This window comes from Melopsittacus undulatus, chromosome 7, assembly GCF_012275295.1.
Source record: "Melopsittacus undulatus isolate bMelUnd1 chromosome 7, bMelUnd1.mat.Z, whole genome shotgun sequence".
Lineage (NCBI taxonomy): Eukaryota > Metazoa > Chordata > Aves > Psittaciformes > Psittaculidae > Melopsittacus > Melopsittacus undulatus.
The window spans coordinates 26,661,061-26,686,813 of record NC_047533.1 but is presented as its reverse complement, the minus strand read 5'-3'; the positions used below and the strand labels follow the sequence as shown (position 1 = coordinate 26,686,813).

At 35.5% G+C, this 25,753-nt stretch overlaps 1 protein-coding gene across 1 annotated transcript in view; it reads left to right on the top strand.

Annotated features, from left to right (window-relative positions):
• Nucleotides 1-10,894, top strand: part of GABRA2 (gamma-aminobutyric acid type A receptor subunit alpha2) — a 60,703-nt gene extending 49,809 nt beyond the window's left edge. Inside the window, exons 8-9 of the mRNA XM_005149099.2 lie at nt 6,147-6,349; nt 10,288-10,894. Of these exons, the coding sequence (XP_005149156.1) occupies nt 6,147-6,349; nt 10,288-10,596 (512 nt within the window). The 3' untranslated portion in view covers nt 10,597-10,894. The remainder of the gene's footprint in view (nt 1-6,146; nt 6,350-10,287) is intronic.
• The last annotated feature ends 14,859 nt before the right edge of the window (nt 10,895-25,753 follow it).

Here is a 25,753-nt window from a genome sequence, read left to right as displayed (position 1 = left end):
GTTTCATTTAGTAATGTGTTTATTGTTGCACGTTTAGTGTCAACAATGTTAACAAAGCTAATCTTGTGCAGCTTATTGAGTTCTCAATTTTTAATGGACATAACATTTAGAAGCATCATATATATTTGAATTGCAGCACTACAGGCAGGTGATAGAAAAATCAGAAATTAGTTTTCTTAGTGCTTTAGTTATCTGTGTGGTTTAACTCTCACACAGAATAGGAATGAGAGTGTTAAAAGGAATGTAGTTATATGTGTGTATATATATATATATATATATATGTATATATAATTTGATACCCAAAGCAAACAAGAACAAAAACTGGGAGTTGTATTATTATTTAGTACATTGTCCAAGATGCAGAATATTAAATTCACATAGCCATGTTCTTTTGTCAGGACTGTATTCTCTGTGATCATATTATTATGCTGCTTTCCTGTTCCTGTGTTTTGCTTGTTCTTGGTTTAACTTTTCTGAACCTAAATTAATTACTGTGCATTTTGAAGCAAAAAGCCATTTAGACCAGAAATAGCAGAGTATGTACAAGTACAGAAAGGGGAACCTAAGATAAGTGCAGATTTGCTTTCTGGTTATTTTTACACGGTAATTCAATAATGTAGACTTTTCCTTTTGAACAGTTATATATATGCAAACTATATTTTCCCATGCTGTTGAAAAAAAAAATCTCAGCTCTCTTTTTTTGCTTCTCCTTTCACATGTTGCTGATTATAATTTGTGCCTTTAGAGTTATCCCAGCACTCACAACTTTCAGTCTATAATTTCTTAATTGGGAAATTCTGCTAACTGTAGGTATAACAGTACTGGTAGGCAGTGGGCAAGCATACCTGGGAAACTGTAGACCTTAAGTGACTGAGGTGGCTGCAAACAAACTAATGTTTCCTCAGCTCAGTGGTGTGTAAAGACAGTAGCTCATGTTCCAATAGTGGCAAAATGATATGTAACTTTACTGGAGTTAGAGTAAATAGCACTTACTGTTTGGCTTTAGTTGTCTTGGTTCAAGCCCAGCTGGTAACTCAGAACCACACAGCCAATCACTCACCTGCTTCCTTCTCCCCCCCCCCAGGCAGGATGGGGAGGACAATCAACAAAATGTAATTCCCATGGATTGAGATAAGAACAGTCCGATAACTAAACTATAATACAAAGCTAATACTACTACTACTAATAATAATAGTAAAGGAAATAACAAGGGGAGAGAATATAAAGCTAAAAGAGGAAAAGGAAAAGAAAATAATAAACACAAGTGATGCACAATACAATTGCTCACCACCTGCCGACCGGCACCTAGCCTGATCCAAGCAGTGATCTCCCCTTCCAGGTAACACCCCCCCATTTATGTACTGAGCATGACGTGCTAGGATATGGAATACCCCTTTGGCTAGTTTGGGTCAGGTGTCCTGTCTCTGCTTCCTGCTGGCATCATGTACCTCTCCTCACTGGCAGAGCCTGAGCGACTGAAAAGTCCTTGATCAGGGTAAGCATTACTGAGCAACAACTAAAACGTCGGTGTGTTATCAGCATTGTTCTCAGACTAAAGCCAAAATACAGCACGGCACCAGCTACTAGGAAGAAGAAAAATAACTGTTACAGCTGAACCCAGGACAATTCAGACTTATTTGCCAGTGTCTAAGCAATATCAATGTAAACTTCCTTTGCATTGTATTCTTAAGTAATACATGTACATTACATAAATAAAAAGAAACAATATGGTCTGTAGCCACAGTTATGGTATAATACTTCAAAATTACATTATCTATTTCCAGAATTTTTAAGCTTTTGTTTAGACCTCCAACTGTTTACTCATGGCATGATAAAATGGGGCAGCAATCTGTATCTTTCAAAAAGGTACAACAATCTTTTCTTTCTGCTACGTTATTTGTATTTATAAACCTATTCAGGTTTTGGACCAGATTGGGTGATCTAATTGCCTAACAAAATTTGCAATTACTTTTAAGAAAAAAGAATGTGTGAAATAATAGAGCAATTGAATTAGGCTTCTCATGCAAAAAGAGCAATTTATCAATCCTTTTGTGAAATGTTCTTCAACCATCCTGTGTGTCTTTGCAAAGTGTTCTGGTGAAAAGATAAAATTGTGGGAGGAGTAGCATGATATTATAAGAAATGAAACACATTTTAGGCATTTTGTACAAAGTATTTGCAAAACTGAAGTACCACTTTTGTTACAGAAATGTTCTTTAGTAACTCACTGTTTAGGCCTTTGGCTTTCATTGTAGGATCATAGGATAGTTAGGGTTGGAAAGGACCTTAGGATCATCTAGTTCCAACCTCCCTGCCATGGGCAGGGACACCTCCCACTAAACCATGTCACCCAAATGACCATGTCATTTTCAAAGGATGTGCCTGCATTCTAACACGAGGAGGCTAGGACATGATATAGAATCATAGAATGGTTTGGGTTGGAAAAAACCTTAAGATCATCAAGTTCCAACCCACCTGCCATGAACAGGGACACCTCACACTAAACCATGTTTTGAACACCACCAGGGATGGAGCATTCACGACTTCTTTGGGCAACCCATTCCAGTGCCTTACCACCCTCACAGTAAAGAACTTCTTCCTTATATCTAATCTAAACTTCCCCTGTTTATGTTTTAATCCATTACCTCTTGTCCTATCACTGCAGTTCCTAATGAACAGTCCCTCCCCAGTATCCTTATAGGCCCCCTTCAGATACAGTTAAATAAAGTCTGTTCAAATTACAAAAGTCAGCTGATACACAAGAGATGAAATTAGGGTCCAAAAGAGCTTGTTGCAGTCAAGGAGTAGCCTAACTTTTTGTGCACAAATGTGTGCATAAGCTATTCATCATGACAAGATTTTAACTTTAATATTTATGTGATAACTCCTTCAATTTCACTGAATGTTTTTAGTTAACCATTTCTAGGTTTCAGATTACCTCTTCTGCTGTTGCATGGCAGTGCCCTAGACTGCTGAGTGACAGAAATTGTTTGCCCAGAGGTGACTGTCTGACTTAAAACGTATGTTAGATGGTATCCATCTGTCCTGGAATCAAAAATATGTCAGAGCTGGTATTTTCCACATATGTAAGTTTAGTGTCATTTGAAAGTGTTGAATTTGGAGTTCTGGAGATGGGTATCTTCCCTCCACTGAACAGATGCCACTTTAAAAGTAGCACCATAAAAAAATCCTAGGCAATCAAATAGCTCCAGAATGGATAAAACTGTAGTGGTACAATATATTTAGCATTTATAAGCTTGCACTGCTGAGAAAAAAAAAATGTATAATATTGGGTTACATCTACTGTCAAGTATAAAATGCTTGGTCCTCTTTGGAGATACATCAACCATTTATGTTTTGGATCCTTTTAAAGACTAATTGGTGGCTGCTCATGGTCTCTTACAAGTTGATATGTGGCCATGTCCTTCTGGCACCTGCTAAGTGCCATATCTGCCGTATATGGTAGTTCTTGCCATGTCTATAAACTGGTCCTTCTATATCATAGGGAGATAGCATGCAGTCTTTACATAGCCTGTTAAATTATTTAGGCTCTTCATAGTCATATATGATTTAGGAGAGAAGATTGTTTTTCTCTAGTTGTTTGGCTACCTCATTGTACGGGGACAATCTACTCAGTGGGTTTTATACCAATTTTAGTTCACTAGTGTTACAAATTAATGGAAAGAGGAATGTTTTTGATCTAGTCAGTATATGGAGTTTAAGTTAAATCTTTGTGAGATAACTGTGTTTTGTTTTAAAAGTTGACCGTATTCTTCCACATTAATAATTTTTCAGTCCTATCAAATTTAGCAGTGACAAGGAGTGAGGTTATTTCCATTCAGTCCATTTTTCTAAAGAAGACTTCATAATACTGATTTTTAAAATGAACTACAATGTGCAAAATCATTTGTCTTTTGACTGAAGCAAAATAGCAAATATAAAAATATTAGAGATTCCAATACTGACAGGTTTCACAAGTGAAATTTTCTGTCCATTTTTTTCCCACTCTGATGGTCAAGCTACCACAGGTTAAATCACTGTGGTAGCTTGAACATGCCTGAATTTATAGAGTGAACCAGTAAATGAAAGTGCACTGGCAATTGTCTGACAATGGGCTGTTTGACTGACATTTGGGTCCCAAAGTGGTGTGGTTTGCTTACCTTTTTAGAGGAATTGTCAACTGGTACCAAGATACACGATGTAAATTCATGATGTTTTAATTGAGACTAGAAAAGGTCAGCAGTTAAATTAAATTTCTGAAGAAGCCAATGGGGCTTCCAGAAGATTAGTTTATTCTAAAAGGTAGGACTTAAGCAGAATATTACCTTAGCAACTGTATATATTTACATGCAGATAAGGTCACCTTATCTCTGAGAAACAATCACTTTACTGATACTTCCGTGTGATTAAAATGATTTATTTGCAGCTCAGAACTGGTGTTAAAATTTGCATATGATAATTTTAAATGTAAGATAGACTGCCTTTCCCTGAGGTGCTGAAAATAATTAAGCCATATGTTGTGTAAGTGTTAGAAGAGAATAAGTTCTTTACAAAATATATTGTCTGCACGTTTTCACACAATATAGTATGATAGTTGCTTCCTTTTCATTGTATAGGCTAACAGTGTCATGGCTGATTCCAGATTAAATCCACTACTTTCATTTATGGAGGTTGAAAAATGGCAATTACAAAATCATGTTTGCTCAAGTGTCTGGATACTGTGTGACTCAGCAGGTTGTTTCTGTCCCTTATTTTCCCTGCTGCACAGGCCTTTGGAAGGCCTTTGGAAGTCTTTTCAAGGGAGAGTAACACTGAGGCTGAGACTGCTTAGCTTTGTGCTGTCATCCTGTGTAGCACCCTCAGAGGTGGAGGTTCTTCACAGGAGGGATGGAAATTGCAAAGCCTAAAGAGGTCTGAGTAGGCGTAATTGCTGCTTCTCTTCCCTCTCACACAGCAGTTTAAAAATGCTTCTCTTGTAGCAGAAGGAAAATCTGATCTAGGTCAATCCTGCAGAACCCAGGTGACAGGTTGCTGACAGTGAAGGATCTGTCTTAGGAAGAGTGACTTTACTTTCTCTTGGGAATCCTTTTACAACAATTTTATGAGTGTATAGTTGTTGAAGCTGTGATGTGCTGTTACTAATGTTTCTGCCATGGCATCTGCTTTGCCTGTCGTAATGGAGTGTAGGTTTGTTGATTTGTGCTAAGTATATCGCTTTGTGTTGCTTTTAATTCTGGAAACGTATTTAATGGCTTGCCACAAAGGGAATAGTTCAGTTTGTCTAAGTGTGGTTCAGTCTCATATGGGAGAACTGATTTACTTAAGGAATGGAGACTGTGTTTGTGGCTGTGCATTTCTGCTTGCTAAAACTTGATTTAAAAAAATGTTCTTCCTTTCCTCCCATTTATCTTTTTTTCTGATTTTTTTTTTTTTAGTTTGATTCCTGGCTTCCTACCGAGTCTTCATCATGTACAAAATACTGTGAAGTGCTTTTAATAACTGCTACAGTGAAAAACAATCTTCCTGGGTCATGAAGTCTTGTTTTGTGACATGGTTATAATAATCTAACATTTCAAAACAATATGCTGCTCTAGAAAAAAAAAAGTCCATGTTACCTGAGTGAAGACTTTATCTGTTTATATCTTTAACTGTCACTGAATGGTTAGTGAGAAAGGGTGCCAGACATGCAGTTACTGCAGTGAAGCCATCCACAAAACATTAACATATTAATCCTTATTACTTAATGCTGTAAAAAATTATGGTTCCATTAAGGAATTGCTAATTTTTTTTCCTTAGCTGTCCTGATAGCTAAAAATTATCTATCTATCTATCTATCTATCTATCTATCTATCTATCTATCATCTATCTATCTATCTACCTATCTATCTATATTTTCTATGTCCTATAAGTAAAATCTTAACCTGATTAAAAAAACAGAAGTTCAGATAACAAAACTGAACTAAAATGCATCAAAGGAAACCCAAGATGCAGCTTTTAATAAGGTTCTGGCAGCCTGTCACCAACCTAGAAAAGAAAATTTTCCACTGTGTTCACAAACACACCAGAATAAATCTTGGTTTGTATTTTTGTTAACCTCAAAAATCCAAGTAAAATTGTTACTATTGTGTTTTTTTTCCCCCTTGCAGGAGTCACAACTGTGTTGACAATGACAACATTGAGCATCAGTGCTCGAAATTCACTCCCCAAAGTAGCATATGCAACAGCTATGGATTGGTTTATTGCTGTTTGTTATGCATTTGTATTCTCTGCATTAATCGAATTTGCAACTGTAAATTACTTCACAAAGCGAGGATGGGCTTGGGATGGAAAAAGTGTAGTGAATGATAAGGTAAGTCCTAAGGAAATTTCCCTATTTCCATTCAATTGCACTAAAGCAGCTATAATACATACTTTTGATAAAATTGGCTAGATAAAAACAAATAATACATGATGTTTTAAGACAAAAGAATGTAGATGTATTTTCAGTCCTGAACAAAAATATATCTGCCCTGATGTAGCTAATGTTACTTGGTCTCAGTATTCCAGGTTTATATATCAAGCACATTGCTTTTTTTACATTGGGAACTGACTTGTTTCATGACTCCTTAGATAAAACTGTTTATCTCTTTGTTCAGAAAATTTAATCTAAATTTATTGGTTGGTCACTTTTTTATTATTTAATCAATTTCAGTTGGAAATAAGAAAAATATTAAAGAGAGATATAGTGTATATTAATTTTCCTGGTAATTAAGGATAAGAAAAATAACTGAATGCCCATGTATGTAAAAAACTATTAATAGCAAAATCTGGGGGTTTTGAACATTTTCATTATTCTGAATCTTATCCTTAGTGATATATAGACATTGATTTTTAAACTATTTTAAATAACAATTTTACAAAATTCTCAGTACTTCTTCATGTATGATGCATTGTTGTTCTGAGTGCACAGAAAAACAGTCATGCCTTAATTTTCTGGTATTAATATTAGTTTAAGTGTGATAGCATGAAGAAATTTTCACCTGATAGAATTTCTCATTTCATGAACAAAATTAACTGGTGATATTCCTAAATTTGTGACTAGCTTTGCAGTCTGTAATTTTAATAATACAGAACAACTGTTAAAGCTGAATTATTTTGACTGACTGACTATATTATCTATTTTTTTTCTATCTCAGTCCCTGATTCTACCAATGGAAAAGTATTTCTTATGATAGAAAATACTCTTATTTCTATCATTCTCCTTAAATTAGGTAGAATATTATTTGCTTCCTAGATTATAGTATTAGATGTAAAGCAATGTTTAATTGACTGGTGATTTCTCAGCACTTTGAATGCACAATGCACAATGTGTAAAGAAACAAAATGTTCAATTAATGGTAAAGAAGAATTAGAGGAAAAAGTACGTTGTTTATAATTTCCTGTGACTGCCATTAATACATGAGCTGTCCATAGCTTCAGGGTCTCTTCCCTCATGCTGGAAGTAGATACAGAATCGCTACAAGTTTATCAACGTGTCACAAGTCAAACTTTCAGTGGGCATATTACCCTGGCCTTGTAATAGTGTAGAGAGCCCATATAAAATCTCTGATCATACTTTCACTGTTCCTTCAAATTAATATAACAATTAGTGTTGTCTCCTGATCTTAGGAGTGGCAGCTGTTTAACAGCATGATAGCATTTCTTCCCCAAGAAAAATAAAATTATCTACATAAAATTCACTTCTCCAGTTCTCTATTTTCTTCAAACTGTCTTAACAAAAAGCTAAACTTCTAATATACTCATAGTTTGTCATACAGAAATGTGATTCATCTTTATTATGCAGGTCTCTTTAACGGTTTTACGGATACGTTTTGAAAACACACTAAGTGTGTCTGAAAGGAAGGAATTATAGATCAGTTAGAGTGTTCCTCTTGTAATTAGATTTGCCAATTAATTTTGCCAAATGCATCTGTGCACCTAAAGCCAAGCTTACTCTTCACCAAATAGAGTGAAATATGTTTCCTCAGTGACAGTCATCTGTGTTCACGTTATACGGAAATTCCCATCTAAGTATTGTCAACATGGAATTTGTCTCACAGGAAAGCAGGTGAACAGACAAGCTACGGATTTGATCAGCCCTTTTTCACACGCCAGTCAATAAGGAGCAGTGCTGAATTCCCACTTGATCCCAGATTTTCTGTGACACCACCTCCTGAGACCTGGTATTAGGGGCACAGCATCTAACCATGAAGATCTTGTCAAGATTTGTAGATGGCCCTAATAAACATCAAATTAGAGCTAATTTAAAGCCAAAATTGGAAATTAGGTAGATGCCTCCCAGTGGAAGTAAACTTTGGAATGCACCTGTAGGAAAAAAGTCACACGGATTCCTTCACTTGTGCTGCTTTAATTATATCAAAAAATCAAACCAAACCAAACCAACAGCCAGAAGTTAACTGTTTCATCTGTTTAATTCTGTATTTTGTGAAAGAGATGGACTGAATCTAATATCTATTTGCCTATTTCTAAATTCTATATGGAGAGCCTTTCTTCCTGATAAGCTTCTCTTCCATTCTTTCCTGTCAGTTATTGGAAATTCCCTAGTTTGGGATTGCTGTAAAATGGTGAATAAATTACATTGTCTTGTTGCAGAACTAGTATGTGTACTTATGCATATGTTTAAAGACTCAAGCCTATACTCTTAACTTTACATCCCTGTATCTGTCTATGGATGTAGTGTCTCCATTGGATTGGCTTTGGCTGGAATTTAGCCATTTGACAGCATACGCAATCTCGTAAAAACACAGAATTGCTGAGGTTGGAAGGGACCTCTGGATGTCATTGAATTTAATTATTTTACCCCAAGCAGAGATAGATGCTTAGGGTCATATCCAGACTGGTTTTTAGTATCTCCAAGGATAGAGACTCCACAGCCTCTCTGGGCAACCTGTTCCAGTGCTCAGTCACGCTCACGGTAAAACAGGTATTTTTGTGTATTTAAGTAGAACATTCTGTATTTCAATTTGTGCCCATTGTCTCTTGTTCTTCCACTGAATACCACTGAGAAGAGTCTTTTCTGGTCTTCACTCTCTCCCACCAGATATTTATATACATTGATAAAACTCCCCCCTGAGCCTGCTGTTCTCCAGGCTGAACAGTCACAGCTTTCAGCCTTTCATATTTCATATGGTTCGGGCCTTAAATGATCTTTGTAATCCTTTTCTGGACTCACTCTCCATGTCTCTTGAACCAGGGAGCCCAGAACTGGGTCCGTCACTGTGGATGTCTTATTAGGGCTGAGTTGATGGGAATGCTCACCTCCCTCGGCCTGCTGACAACACTCTTTGTAATGCAGTCAGGGCACATTTCTGACTTGTGTTCAAATTGGTGTCCACCCTGTGCTTTTTCTGCATAGTTGCTTTTCAGTCCATTAGTCCCAGCCTCTACTGGTGCATGGTGTTATTCCCCTGAGGTGCAGGACTTTAATTTCACTTTGCTAAACTTAACTAAATTCTTGTAATTCCACCTTACTTTTCTTATATTCTGTTACTTTTTAGGTTCTAATCCCCATATTCATCAGTGTTACACATTTTTAAACAATAATTTCTGAAGAACAGAAATAGTTCTTAGGTTAGTTCTCAGCTTGCTTCTGCAACTACTAGGCTTGAGTCCTTCTTTCTCTCAACTGCAATCTCTTTCTGACATCAGTGTATGTCTATGTATATATACATGTAAGCACACACATATTTCTCCAGAATCTCTTAAAAATGTAGACTATTGGTGAAATTTAATTATATATTAGTGATATATTATGAGAGGTTCAATTAATAGTGATGCTAGATTTACGTGGAAAAGATGGCTTAATTTTCCTTTTATTACAATGCCAGGTAATTTTTTTTTTTTAACTTTTTTTTTTCAGTCCACCCATTCATTCCTTATAGTTCTTTTAACAGAGAATGTTTTAAACATCTTGCAATTATATTGTAAGGAGCCAGATACAAAGCAGCTAGAGAAAAAACTCTTTTCCAGATACCCTTACAATTGCAATAGTAGATCCTTCCTCATAGAACTTCAGTAGGGCATTTGATAGTGCAAGAGTCTATGCTTTTACAGCATTCTCATGTTACCTGTACCTTCTTTTTTGGTAGACTGGAAGTGTTTTTGTTTATATTTGAATTTATCAGCATGGTATTGCTAGTATTTATTTTAACATACTCGTTTGTTTCTTTTACATTTGAAATGATGTTTAATTAAGTCTGTTCTGGCAAATACACATTAAATATTTAACTTCATGCTGTCTTCCAATAGAAAAAAGAAAAAGCGTCTGTCATTAAGAAAAACAATGCCTATGCAGTGGCTGTTGCCAACTATGCTCCAAATATTACCAAGGACTCAGTGCTACCAACTATCTCCAAGAGTGCTACAACTGCAGAACCCAACAAGGCAAAACCAGAAGCGAAGCCACAGGAAGCAAAGAAAACATTCAACAGTGTTAGCAAAATTGACAGAATGTCTAGAATAGTGTTTCCAGTCTTATTTGGTACTTTCAATTTAGTGTATTGGGCTACATATTTAAACAGAGAGCCTGTCTTACTTGGCTTTGCACCATCAACCTAAAATCTGAATTGCACTGAGGACTTAAAGAATCATTCTAATCAGATAGGTTGTTCGCTATGTACAGTCCGACTAATAACTGCTAATCTGTGAACCATTATGTACAGAGTGTATATAGATGTCTTATCGGTGTATCTCCAAAGGAGGGACACACTGTTATTTCATGGGTCTGTAAACAGATAGCACCCATGGCAAATATAGCCAGCTGTTTAAAAGTTATACCCAGGAGAGTTCTGTTAAACTAGGATTCAAATATACAGGATTATATTCTCTCCGTACAGTGAAATGAAGATATGATCCTACGTAATTATTTAGGAACAGTATTTTTTTAATTTAAAGTTAAAATATTTTTCTATAAAGTAATTCTACTTTAATGAAAGAAATTGTCATTTAAAAAAAGTGATTTTTTTAAAAATGTGTAATTGTTTCATACAATAGTGGTACCCATGTACATAACAAAGTATGGAGCTCGTACAGTTCTACTGTTCACAAACATTCTGGACACTAGCTAGGCTGAAGAGGTAGTAAAGACTACTATATGGCAAAAGCCGCAAGTTTCTTTCTTCTGTCCTGCTTGAAGTTCTTATTAAACCTTTCTAATTGATTTCAGGCAAAAGCAAGTGTTAATCAAATTTCCAATTTCAACCAACTTCTGCTAGTGAAAAATCTTGTTATTTTCACTGTTTTATTTATTTGATGTTGCTAAGCCAGGTTTGTCTGGTTCAGCGAAGTGGGATTTTTTTGTTTTTTTTTTTTTTTATTTTGTTCTTAATTGGATTATTGTGAGGTTCATAAAAGTGCTCAGAAATCTTTCAGGGTTAAGTATATCAGTAATATAATACACTCTTTCCTTGCTTAATGTTAACCTAAAACCTAAAATCTGTATTCATTCCAGAAAGCATTCTTTTGAAGGGAAACAAGCATCATTACTTAAGTTCAGGAAATTGTCCATATAATAAAATTTACTGCTGCTTTTGTAAATTGCAACTTTGCATTTCGCTGACATAACTTTACAATGACTTTGTATACTAGAAATGGTTTTGCTAAGATTTGAATGTTATTTTTTTAATAAAAGGTCATGCATTTTCAGTAGGTATAAACTGTATTTCATATACACAAATATAACAAAATTGGAGCTGCCACTTGCAATTTTATATGAACATTTAATACTGATCAGTAAAATTGTTTCTCATTTGAGCCTTTGCAAAGATTCTTTATGCCCCTAAAGGCCTGATAAATCATAGCATAAGTAATAATTGTGTACTGTATTTAGATTTTAGTATACTTGGCCAATCAAAAATACTTCAATTCACACATACATTAGCAGTTATTAGTTGACCTTTAGAAAAAGATACACCTTTATGATGATGTCTTCTAGTAGAGACATATGTAGTCGTATAGTGTCATTTATTGCAGTTTTGTACAGTACTTGAGTATAGTGCATAAAATAGATATGTTCAGAGTTTAACAAAATTGTACAAATATTTCTAAAATCAAATAAAAGAGTATCTTAAGACATGGAAATGTGCTAAAAACAACAAAGAGAAACACTGCTTTCATTTCTTGATTTATTTTCTTGCTTTTTCTTTGCTTTTAATGTGATTCTGTTTTGTACTTTGTGTGACAGTATAGGTACCAAGGTCACAAATGCATATTATGAATAGAATTAATAGTTAAGACAGAGTTGACATCAGGAAAATGTAAGTTATAAATGAAATGGAGAAGCATGGACTAGGTGTGCTTCCCTTGAAGTCCCTCTAATTAAACTGTCAGATTAAACCTTTCTCATCAACAGTAGTTAAAAAATTAGCACTTTACTCAGAACATTAAAATTAAAATATCCTTATTTTCATATATATTTATATATAAATGTAGATTTTCCATGTAACATGGAGATGTGTGCAATAGTGAGATTATGAGCATAAGACTGGAAGGCAAGCAATAAACAAAGGTTTATTTCATGGTATAATTATACATTTTTAAAACATTTCATTTGTAAATTATAAATGATCCCTTTAATGTCACATTGTCCAGGTATGAAAAAATATATAAATATGTACATATGTACAAACAATTGTAAATATTAGAACTGTAGAAAAATCCCTCCACTTTTAACTCTGTTTTTGGCAAAGGGCTCTGACTGTATAGTTTAATGGAGGCCCATGTTAAACTGCTCTTGAACTTGAGTAGATCGATTATGTTTTCTATGGAAAAGGTCTCCTTCCTGTGACCTAGTGCAAGTTCTTACCTTCTGTTTGCATCAGCAAGATGTAGGAACTCTCCGAGCCTCATTGAACTGGGATATGAGCAACAGAGGTTTGTGTTTCACCCTTGGTCACTCCCAGGTACTCCAAACTCTTCGAAATATTTAAACAATGTTGTGTATTGCTCCATGCATGACACTGTATAGTCAGAACTCTCCCCACTACAAATATGAGTGTGCTTAGAGGCATATTGGATTAGCTGATAAGGAAGGATTTTGCATCCTAATCCAAGAACGGGACCTCTCAAAGGTTTTTGACAGTTCAAGTCTTCTACAACAAGATGACTTCTCTGGAAAATAACAGCTGTGTAATTCAGACCTGCATGCAAAAAGTGTATCTTCAGTCTGTACAAGAAGCCTGATGCTGTCTCATGTTAGTCAGCTCTGCTGCTATTGCTTTGTTTTTTTGGTAAAATGATGTTTTCACTCACTGACCATTTTCTCTATGCTTGTGTTATGCTCAGGAGTCAGGCAGGCAAAAACCCAGGTGTTTATCACATGCTAAAGATACATTTATTACACACTAATATAGAAGAATAAGTATAATGTATAAATTCAGTCAGTGAATGAGAATACATTTTAAATATACACATGCAGTTACTGTGGGCATTAGCAGGACTTTTGAGTGTGTATGCTCCACAAAAGCTTCACTTTTACATTTAGTTCAGCTGGTCTGTGTTAAAGCAAACACCTTCTGTGGGAGGAAGTCTGCTTTATTGTTTCACTACTGAAACATTTATAGTGAGTAAAATGACTACACGTAAGTTGCAAATTTGTAAAAGTAGTGACTGGAGAAGTGAATTTGAATGTAAAGATTCAAATGGATGCAAGCATCATACAAGGAACATTGGAATACAAGAGTTAGGCCTTTCAATTTAGTGGCGTTGAATCTGTGTCTAGGATTTGAAAACTGGTGTCACAAATTTGAGCCAAATACCCAGAAGATTCATTTAATTTAAGTAAAAGTTGCTGGTCTTAAATACTTAAAAATGAGGATAGGGAGCATAAGTGAGCAAATGCAAGAAATTTCGCTATCAAAAGACTTGCGCAGTGAAATTCTTTTACCAGTGAAATTTTTGATTGACATGTTAATATATTTTTCCCATTATTCTGGGGTCAGGGTGTTCATATTTTATGTGAGTTAATGAAAGGACACAAAAAAATACAGTGATATAACACTAAGGTAAACTTCAACTGAAATTACCATAATTACAAATGAGGTTTCATTTATGAAACAGGTTTCCAAGGTAGTACTGGGGCACGCACTGCTGGATGCACATGGGCAATACTTTAACAATAATTTATAAATCAGCATGAAGAATATGCAGATCAGCGGGGTTATCAGCCAGAGCTGTCTGCTGGAGACTTCTTAACTCCTTGCTTTTAAAAGAGTGGCTTCAAAAATTCTCAATGATGTTGTAGCCAACAAAATTACCTTCACATTCCGTATCTGGTTAATTCAACTTGTAACTGCTGCGTTGTTGATCATCTTAAAAAAAAGATTATGCTGGATGTTCCAAGGTACAAACTTTAGGCTGGGAGACTACTTATAAAACTGAACATTATGCTAAATTAGGAAGCATGAAAGAGCTTCTCCAGATGCCAAACAGAAGCCTTACTGAATTCTCTTCCCTTCCCAGTGATTATAGATAACATCTGATGTGGTGAGACTTTTCAGAAGTGAGGTGACCACAAATTGTATGTGTGAAAGCAACTAGAAGCAACTGGGAAGAGGTAGGGACGTATGGGGGAAGAAAGGAGGAAAGCAAAGAAGCAAATGTATTTGTTACTCTTAGTGGATTGTGAGATGGTTGAGGAAGAAGCCATTGAGGGACGTAATATGTATTTTTGTATCAGCTTCAGTTCTGAGCCTTCATTAGCATGAGTTGTGGGAAAATAACTTTTAGAACATAGGAGATTTAAATACTACTTGTATAATTCTGCTGAACTTGAGGGACATGAATTGTGCCTTTGAAAGTGAGAGTCTTCTGCTGGCTGCATTCTGAAAACCATGCAGTGTTGTGTGCTTCTTGCATAAGAGACAGCTAGGGTGAAGGGGGGAAAGGAGCATCATTAATGAAATAGAACTTTGTTAATTCTATTTTTTTCTTAAAAGGTGTGACTTTCACTTAAGCACAGGTTGTCGGTATCTGTTCTCCATACCTCTCAATCCTATTCTGAAAGCTGAGTGGTGAGAAAGTTTTTACCTTGGCCTTTCACAGAACAGAGGAAGCCTATACTTCTGAACATTTCCATTCCTAACAAATATTCATGGATGATGATTTCAGTACAGATATGAAGCTATCATCAGTCTATGCCTGATTATGGGTAAATGTATAGTGCTAAAAAAAAAAAGAAAGCAATTTAGAAAGCAATGTGATAGGTTTTAAGGAGATGAAGACATTGTAAATTAGATCAGAAAGTTAAATAGCCTAATTTAAAAAACAGAACATGAAAAACCTACAAATGTCTAAACACATCTAAATAGAATATCTGAGTGTGGTATAATTTGCTGTCATATGAACTTTTTATCTTAAAAACTTTGAAGCGTTAAAGTGGTTAAGTGATTTTATATGAAAGTCAGCTCACACTTCAGCCTCCAGTACAAGGAGTGGTTCTTTCAAAGTCAGAGTTTTAGGATTCCTTCCACCTCTTCACAGTGACAACGTGCCTTCTGCTAGAACGTTGTCAGTTTGCAATATAACTTGAAGTTATATCCCTTTGATATTACCTTCTTTTAAATTTTTTAGTCTAGGAGACCTCTGCCACCTCATTTCTGTATATAATCCAAAATCCCTAACAATCAGAACTTCTAATTCTGTTCTGAATTCAGCTGTCTGAGAATCAGTGAGAGACTTTATCACTTTAGACCTTTAGTAGTAGAAGTTAAAGGCTTTAAAGTTTGTTTCAGTGAATGGCAGATGTTAATCACAAATATTTTAAATCCATTTAATTTTCTAGATTCACATCTCTCTGGGTGAATCCTTGGACTCGTGTTTTGGAGTTTGTGATTACATCTGACTGGAAGATGCTAAACATTGCAGGCTGGACTGAGATCAGGACAAAATTTGTACTGAATTTAAACTAACAATTATTAACATCCTGAAGATATTTATCTACGTCACTGAAGTCAGTCAGGATTTTTCAGAGAAGGGGAGTACACCTGCGACTATGCCAGGGTCCTCCTTTGGATAGAGGTGGTTTAGTTATTTAACCTATGAAAATAAGCCTTTAAAAGAGCCAACCATACTGAAATACAGGACTTGATGTCTGTTTCACTCCTAGTATATATTAATGCCTTTTGAGAATATTGAGAAAGTGCCATGAGTTAGGAGCAGGTGATAATGCAAAAATTTAGATGAAGTTTTGAAATATGCAAGATAATGTATACTTTTCCTCTAGTGTTGGTGTCTACATAAATATATATGAATATATTTTTATTGTTGGGTATTTCAAAAGTTATATTTTTCTTTCAAATTTTAATTCCTTACATAACGTTTTGAATACTTCACTTGATCAGGTGGCCTGGAGAGTGTCTTTATGCATTCAAGTTTTTTAATTATTGCACTGAGTGCTTTCGTTCTTCTGACATTCAAAAAAACGAGCTTCAACAGTTTGAAGTATTATATTTGTTTTCCAGTAATTCATCCATCTACCTGTGTTGTTGAGGATGGATGGAAATACAGAATGGAACAAGGTATTGCTTTGATCAACTGCTTTTGATATTCTTTATTAGACATTAATTTTGGTCGAATTTATCAGTTTATAGGGTACTGTAGTTTAGCATTAGCACGGAATGCAATGTAGTACTTTACATCTCTTAGAATACATATGCACCGTATCTATAAACAGTTAAAAATCAGTTCTTAAACAGCACCCATTCACCCTCTCCTCTCCAAATAGTCACTTTATTAGGAAACATTTGAAGGCACTTTAATTTTAATGGAAGTGATTATACTAAATCTTATTACATACTTGATTAAAAAAAAAAAAAGTAAATGTGGAGCCTGATTCAAATATTGTTAGCAATTTCTCAGCTGGGTTGGAATCAGAGAGCATTTATGCATTCTATGACAAATCTACTTTAGTGAGTCACTTAGGTGTGAAAATATGTAGGAATTTGAAAATAGATGCTTCTGGTATATTAACAAGAAATAAGCAAATGGGAAGAATGGACCCAATAATTTTAAAGAATAAACACCAATCAAATATGCACAGTAAGAAACTGCATGATAAATGTAAGTATACTTAACCTTGAACATCAGTGTCATACAAAATCTTCTGGGTGACAGTTCACTTATTTAGTAGGCTTCATAGTTATAAATAATTAAAGAGGATGATAATGTGCTGTAATTTGTGACCTTGTTTTAACTGGAAAAAAAGTTGTTACTTTTCTAAAATGTAAAAGAAATAACTGGATTTAAGTTTGAATGTGTCACTGCTTGCTGTTGAAGAATATTTATTAACCACATGCAAAATATTGCTTAACATTATCTTTTTGTACTTCTTATTAAAGTTAATTTAAATATAGCGCATTTTGTATTTTTGTTTTTAATGCTTTGACAACATAAATGTGTAGTTTCCCTCATGGCTTTTCTCTCAGGGTTTGTGGGGGTGTTTGTTTTTGTTTGCTTGTTTTTAAGCAACCCATTACAGCATCTATGAAGGTGCTTTTTTATTAAGGATAGAATTTCCCAAAGGAGGCAAGCAATATATTGGAAAGAAAATATTGGTGAGAGTTTAATAGGGTTTTCTATTTATATAATGAGAATGTCCTCATGTATTCATATTACACATGACAGTATTTCATGTTTCCAGAAAGTTCTAAAATATACTGCTGCAGGGTATACACTGTTCACTAGATAATGGGAACGCAACAAACCTCCTACTAGACAGCTCAGTTTATCAAAGGAAGTAGATGGGGTAACAAACCTTACTCAGAAGTTATATACTGTTAGTAGTATGTGGGCTTTTGGGGTTTTGTTTGTTTGTTTTAAAATGAGCATTCTGAGTTCCAAGTCTTTCAGTGGAAATGCTATAAATATTTCAAGCCTAGCCCTTGCGTTTCCTGTATAGCTGCATCTTCTTATGACAAACACATAAATGTTCTTCATAGAAGATGGACATGATATTGCTCACTGGAAGGTATTTGGGGCTCCTTGTATCTGGGCTGGGATTATGTAATGCCCTCCAGGAACACCTGGGAATGCCAAAACAGAGTGAGAGAGATCTGTTTTGTTAATAGATAAATATAGCAGAATTGCAGTAATTTACACTGGAAAGGATCCCTGCAGGTCATCTTGTCAAATCCCACACTCAAAGCACAGCTGCATTATATGAAGCTATGTGAAGTCTTGTCCAGTCAAGTGCTGAGTCATCACCAAGGATGGAAATTGCACAACTTCTTTGGGCCCCTTTTCCTTTGTCACCCCCCTCATGACATAAAACCATTTCGTTGTATTTATATATATACACTCCATCTGCAGATTGGAACAGGCTAAGTGAAGGCATTGCCTCTCTGTTAATGGAATTGCTTTTTTTCTGGATTGCTTTGTGATAGCTCAGAAATGTTGGTTTTCTGTTTTGTTTGGGTTTTTTTTCTTTGTAGCACACCTTACACAGTCAATCTAGTCTTGATCCTGAAGTCCTAAAGAGCCTGTTTTATGGTGTTAGAGACTGTCTTTGAAGTACATCACTATCAGTGAACTCCAGTCCTACCACAACATTGTCACAGACACTGTTCTCAGGGAAAAGCCTATGAACAGCACATACGCTGCACATTGGGCTATATACTGGGCAATGTGTGGGCCTGATTCTTCTCACCACTTTATAGCTTGACATGTCTTTGATAATGCTCCAAACAAACCGCCCTGCCTGGAAATAGTGCTGAAACATGAATTCACACTCAGGTGCCGCTGGCAAGAGACTGGATATGATTGTGTAAACACACTGATAGGTATGTACTTGTTTTACTTGGTCATTGCTTCCTACTCTTCATTAGGACTACATATCAGTAACTTTTGAGTGTGTACCAACAGGGTCCTATCTATCTCTGTTGCATGACCAGTACATTCCTCATGTATCTGTTCAGGATACTTGCTATTAAGAGATGTACTGATTTATTAGGAAACTGCAAATAACACCCCCTGGAGCCACTGGATGAATTTGACTTCCTTTTCGTTTCTTCCCCTTCAGAGAGAATGTTGTATTATAAAGCAAAGGAACATCCTAATGCCAAGGTAAAACTCAGGATGAGTTTATTGGTGAAAAAACAGTCTGTTTTGCTTGTCTCTTTATACATTTCCCTCATGGATGCAAAAATGTATGCAGACAAGATGTGCTTGGGGGCAAAATATTCTCTCATTTACTACTGTCCCAACACAGCTATAGTTCCATTAGAAAGTGTGTTTCTTAGTTAGATTTTTTTCTTGAATATTTCACCTGTATCAGAGTATTTTTATGCTCTTATGGAATGCTGAAGGATTAATGGCAATGCAATAAATGGTCCGTAATATAGTATATTTTTTCGGTAAACTTTTAATCCAAAAATTGGATTGTATTGAATGAGGATTTCAACAGTATGCTTTATGTACAGATACAAAGTAAACAGGGGTCCAGAGTAATATTTGCAGAGTTGAAAAATAATAGAATCATAGAATCATAGAATAGTTAGGGTGGGAAAGGACCTTAAGATCAATTAGTTCCACCCCCTGCCGTAGGGGTGAAGAGAAGCATTTAACTAGATCCAGCATGGAAAACATTTTGAACAGCTGTCCTTTGCATTTGTGGTGGATTGGAGCCAAGTAAAAGTGAAAGATGAATATTCATAACATTTTAAATGTTGAGAATCAACTCTGCTTTCAATTTCTTTGCAGCTCTTTTGACATCCTAGTATAAATTATTAAAAAGGAAGGAATTCAATGTCTCTTCCTCTTTACAAAGACTGGCATTCTTTGCTAATACTGGACATGAGTGGCAAGTGTAAAGAACGGGACTGAATTTCATGAAGATTACTGTTTTACTGCAGAGCAACTTATTTAACTGTGCACTCCTCTCCCCTCCAAGTCAATTGTCAATATTTTGAGATAGTCTGAACTGACAATGAAAATTCCTCTAAATTGTGGCTTGGCATATTGCTGTTAAGTCTCTCTGATGGAACATATTTTCCTTCAAAATCCTTTTCTGTTCTTCCTTTCTATCAGAGCCACCTGACACTAAACCCACTAGTGTTTGCAGAAATGACAGTGATGGAAGTCTTGAGTCAAACCATGCTTCAAGCTGCATTATAGGTAGAGTTGAACTGCTTTTACTGTGGGCTGTGCATGGTGTTCTATGTTTCTATTTAAAAAGTAAAGAAGCCTGACAGCATTAATATACTAAAACAAGACTTCCTGCTGGAGTGGACTGTGGGTCAACCTGATACCAGCAATAGCATTCCCTATAAAGCATGCTGCAAATTAATGTGTTTTTCCCCTCTTCACTTTCAAATCCAAAACCTGTAAGTATAGCAGCCAGATTTTCTTCAGATCCCACGACCAACATAGGCTACATAAAGAAAATACAAGTAAGTTAGAAATCACAATGATAGCCCTTCAACTCTAGAAATAGATTGACTTGTATTTAAATCTATTACAAAAAAAAATTAATACCTACCTCTTTTAAAAGAAGCCTATAGATACAGTAAGTACTTGAATTATCGAAGTCCCAAAGACATACTTAACCTTACAATTGAGCCTGAGGCATTCTATTACTGATCTTCTTTTCTGTTACCTCCTCCTAGCTAATCTGAAAAGTTCAGAATTTGGTTCTTCATGAATTGCATGGTATGTTAACAACAGTGTTGATTCAAGAGGAAAAAAAAACAATAAAACAACTCAAAAACCAGAACAAAAACAAACAAGGCCAAGCAAGCAACCAAAAAAGCAAAGGCAGGGAGACTTATGTGGGTATACATAAATGCAATTATGAATGCATATATGTCAGTCTTTTAATTCGAAAACACTGTAAGAAATCGTGCACAACAGGGAATATAGCCTGTTTCTGTATGGGAACAAACACAAGTCATTATACTCTAGTCACTGGTTTGCCCTCTCCTTTAGAAAATGAGGAGTCTCATAACAGGGAAACACTGAGAGTGACTGAAGACAAAGGATTCCGCACAGCTGTAGTTAACACACACACCTTGCTATTTTGTTAAACTTTACCAAATTGTTAGTCTCCCATAGTCTTTGGTTAGTGCTTGCTTTCTGATCATGTCACACCACACTACAAACAAAGCATATGCAGTGTCAATCACCTCAGAAAACACTCTGCTACAGCTGTAATTCAATGTAGATCCATATTTGTTTCACTAGAAGGAACAGTCATACTTTAGAAATATGATACAGCCTGGATTTTGTTATTCAAGTTTGTGCTTTTATGAAAGTCATGAGGAAGTCGTGGCAAAATGTATTTCAACAAAAAACCTGAATCACACTGAACAGGGGATGTGAGTTATGTCTGATATTAATGAACCATAGATTATTAGAGAAATATTGTCCATAAGATGCATGGCTAAGCCACGGCTTTATGGCGATCATATTTGTGTTATAATTTGTGAATAATTAAAAGCTATTTCTTGCATCACATTTTAAAACACCTAAAGGAGAACAGCTAATGTCTCTTGAACCAAACTGGTTTACATAAATGAGGAAGTTTCCTAATCTGGATAGATATAATAGTACAAAATATTGAAACACTACTACTGATAGTGATGCTAAATGCTGAATTCCATTGATTTATTGATTGACTTTTTGCAAGATTAGCTCCTTAATTTGACCACTTGAGCTAAAACAGAGAAAAAGTGCTAGCTAAATGAAGGAATGGGAATAAGCATCCAGAGGTGAGGGAAGGGCTTAGCATATCTGTAAACCCACATCTTTCAGTTTTGCCTATTCTGTTGTAGTTTGAATGCTTGAGTGAAATGCTGGTTTGATTTCTGCAAATTGTGAAACCCCTTTTGGCTCCAGGGTTGGTCCTCCACCTTGTTACTAGCATATATATATATTTTTTTTTTTGTCATTTAGCCTTTTGGTAAATGTCAAACTTGTATGAAGTTTTCTGTAGGAGGCACCTCTCCTGTTTATCAGCAGCTTCTTTGTCAGCTGAGCTCTCTTTATGTTCAGTGGCATGCTCCCATAGCCTGCTTGGTTAGCCAGCCAGGAAAGCAGAATTTAAACTCTGTCTAAACTCCATGGCCCATATCCTGCTACAGGGAGGAATAACTTCACTTAGGTTAGCAGATCCACTGAACTCCAGGAACAATTTGTGCGTGTGACATTACACATCATTACAAAACATGGCATCAAGAAATGCATCTTTTGCAGCATTAGCTGCATGTAGTAGGACATTACAGCTAAAAGTATTAGGATTTTTTGCTAATTCTGCAAATATTTATTTCTTACATTGAGGGAATTTAGGAAGAACTAGCTAGATGTCTTTTATTCACACCACAGTAGGCAACCCATCACTATTGCAGTTTCTTATCTTGTGTGCTGATGTCTCATTTTTCATTATAAAACCAGCTTTTATTGCTTGCAGTTGCAAAGAAAGCATCTGAATTGTATGCTCGACATCAAAAGTGACAGCACACTCTAAATCTGCAAGGCAATCTGACAGATCTCAACAGATCTTTTCTGAGAAGCATCATTTTAGGGTGCTGTGGACTAATCAGTTAATCATTTAATTCATGCTCCAATTAAGATAATTTAAGTAATTTGAGCAAGGAAGAGGTTTGTTTCCTCTTCTAGGCTTCAAATACATGTTTTTAAGTGTCTATAGTACTTAGGAGATGGGAAAGAGGAAATCATAAAAGAAAAGCAAATGGAGATTTATGCAGTGCCATACTATTACAACTCAAATAGAACTAAGTGTTGCAGGTTGTAAGATAGGTTTGAACTCATTTAAAAGTACCTACAAAAGTTACTAGAAAGCTATAGATTCTACTGACAATACAAACACTTGCCTTCTAATAAGGACTATTTCCTATGGTAGGACACAGACTAGAACTGCAGCTATGCCTCATTTTGGTGATGGTAGGGAGAATTCTTTTTGCCACCACAGAAAAGCCAGTGTGTGAGAAAGCTTTTCACATGGTTCATGCTTTCAGCAGTTCATTCTTCACTGCATGTCTTGATCTCTTATTACACTCTGGTAGCTAATGTTTATTAAAGATGAATGAAATTGTCTTTTTCATGTTAAGATCCTGCAATTGAAGCAATGTTTTTTCTGCAATTCATTATCCATTTTCACAAGAAAAATTTCTAAATTGTCCTTTCACTCTTGCAGAGCATTAATGACAATCAGATGGTTTCAATTTATTCTGAGCTTATCACAATGTCATAAAGATCTGACTATTGAAACTATTGCCTTTCTCACTCACACAATATACTTGTTGCCAAAGCCTAAGTATTATGTAGGAAGTGTAGTTGCTTTGTTGTCTAGTTATAATAATGGCAAAACTTTAACCTTCAAGGCCAGTGGCTATGATGTACATCTCAATATTGTCTGAATTATTTCACTGTTGATGAAATAGTCATCTCCAGTGCTAAAGGAATAATCACAATTAAATGAGAATTTGCAGTGAGTGATATTTTGTTAATATGGTCAGTGTATTTGCATTCTGACAAGAAATATGTCTCAGCTATTACTTCACTCACTAACTTCCACTGCAGATCTTAATCTTTTCTGTTCAGTTTCTACCTGTTTTTATTAACTGAGGGATTTTTGTGTTTGATAAACTATTCCCTTTCTACATAGGAAAATTGCTTCTGACATTTATTTTTTTATGGATGTTGGCATTTGATTTCTCATGGTAGTAATCATATCTGAATTCTCTACACCTGCTCAAGCACCAACTGACTATTATATCCTTGCATCCAATTACATTTTCCAGTAACAATTAATTTTTTTTTTTTTTTGCATTGTGGTATATGATGCACTCACAGATTGAATACTGCTGTTCAGAATGTTTGTAAGTCTCCATCAGAATTTTATTTTGATCAATGGTGAAGGAATCTTATAAGATTTGAATCTCTAATTAATACATGGTACATATATTATTCACATTGTTTAATGGTTTAATTTGCAAGTTCACTTAGCAATAGCAATTCTGACAGCAATTTCTGAAATGTAGCCCATACATAAAATCTGAAACAAAAGGCTTAATCCACCTAAATATTTCTTCACTTGGGTAACGGTGACTGCATATCAGAATTACATATCTCCATTAGAAGAAATTGTGATTCAGACAATAATGTCTGAATTTTTCTATCTATTTCATAGATATAAAAATTTCATATCTATTCCTGGAGGAAAACTACAGCATTTGATTTTGGAATTAAGCATTAAACTGCAAACAGCCAAGAAGGCTGAAGTTATACAGGCAAGTAGACATTTTTGACCTGGTGAGCACTTGACTTTATGATCTATCAGATGTTCTCATATGTAATTGTCTACATGTTAAATTTAATTTAAAGTAAAGGTCAAATCAAACATTATTAAGTACCAGTCCTTCACCTTGTGCCTCACCAGCTCAGACTTCTGCTTGAATTGCAGAGCAAACCCTTCTAGGTCACAGTGGAAGAAGATTGGTGTGGGTTGCATTCCCACTTCACTGAACTTCAAAGGCTTCCTGTCATGAAGTCATTTGAGCCTCTGATATCAGTGACCAGAATACTATCCTGAAGAAGGCAGAAGGTAGGCCTACATTCAAGAGAAACTCATAGTGACCCAAACAGAATGCAGGATTCTGTTGAGGCAAAATCCTTTGGTACTCATTTCAGGTCTGATTTGCTCACTTGCTCGAGTGGTGGTTAATTTCCTCAATTAATCACATTTAAATTAATGGAGCTCCTTTCAAAGCACTTGACTGCCCAGGTGGGCTTCAAAAGCAGCTCTGGATTACATGACTTTGGTTCCCTTCAATACCTTGCAGAACCACTGTAGGAGAGCAGAGCTTAATGGCTCTCTGTCCTGGTGATCTTCTGAGGTCCTGGAGATCTGTGACACTGTATTTGATCTGGTACATAGTAAGAAAGCCACTGAACTGGCTAAGGAAGATAAGCACCCTGCCAAATACCCTTTCATGGTGCAGGTGTACAGAAGGAAGGGAAGGTCCACATTTGTCTGCTATCTGACCTGCTCATTTGAAAGCTTAGTCCCAAAGCAAGATGGCATGCAGTGAGGATAAGGCTATTGCTCTGTCCTCCCATTGCAGTGGTCCATACTGTGGTCTTGTTGCAGGAAAGATTATGACTTTTTTTCATAGGAGTTATACCAAGAATTGTCTTCAACCTACCTAGTCATGGAATGACATTAACAATTAAGCCTGAAGGCATCATCTAGCCTTCAGGGACAATTATGTTCAAATTTTGCATTTTGCATGAAAGCTTTTAAAATATGATGTAAAGTTAAGGTTGTAAAATAACCTGGATATCTGCTTAGCAACCCACTCAAACAATATTTAAGTTAATTCCCTACAAAAAAAGGAAAATGGTTTGAATGAAAGAGGAAAAAGTATAAAATTGCATCTGTTGTATTGTACAGTAACATAGGGAACAAAAGAAAAGTAAAATGTTCAGTGTCTAAGAAAAGAGTTACTTTAATTGGGAAATAATTGGAAGGGGAAAATCATCCAAGAATGCTTTGGAACGTAACTTGCACTATATTCATAGCAAGTTATAAACTGGTTGCTTAGAAATCTGGTATATTATTTGTATATTTAAATATTTGGAATGGATTTCAAAGATAAAAATCTTAGAAAATGTTATTTCTAACCTAGACTGCTTCCCAGCCAGACCTATTTTTAAAGAATTGATGCTTTTAATTTTCTTTTGCACTTAAAAAATCTGACTACAT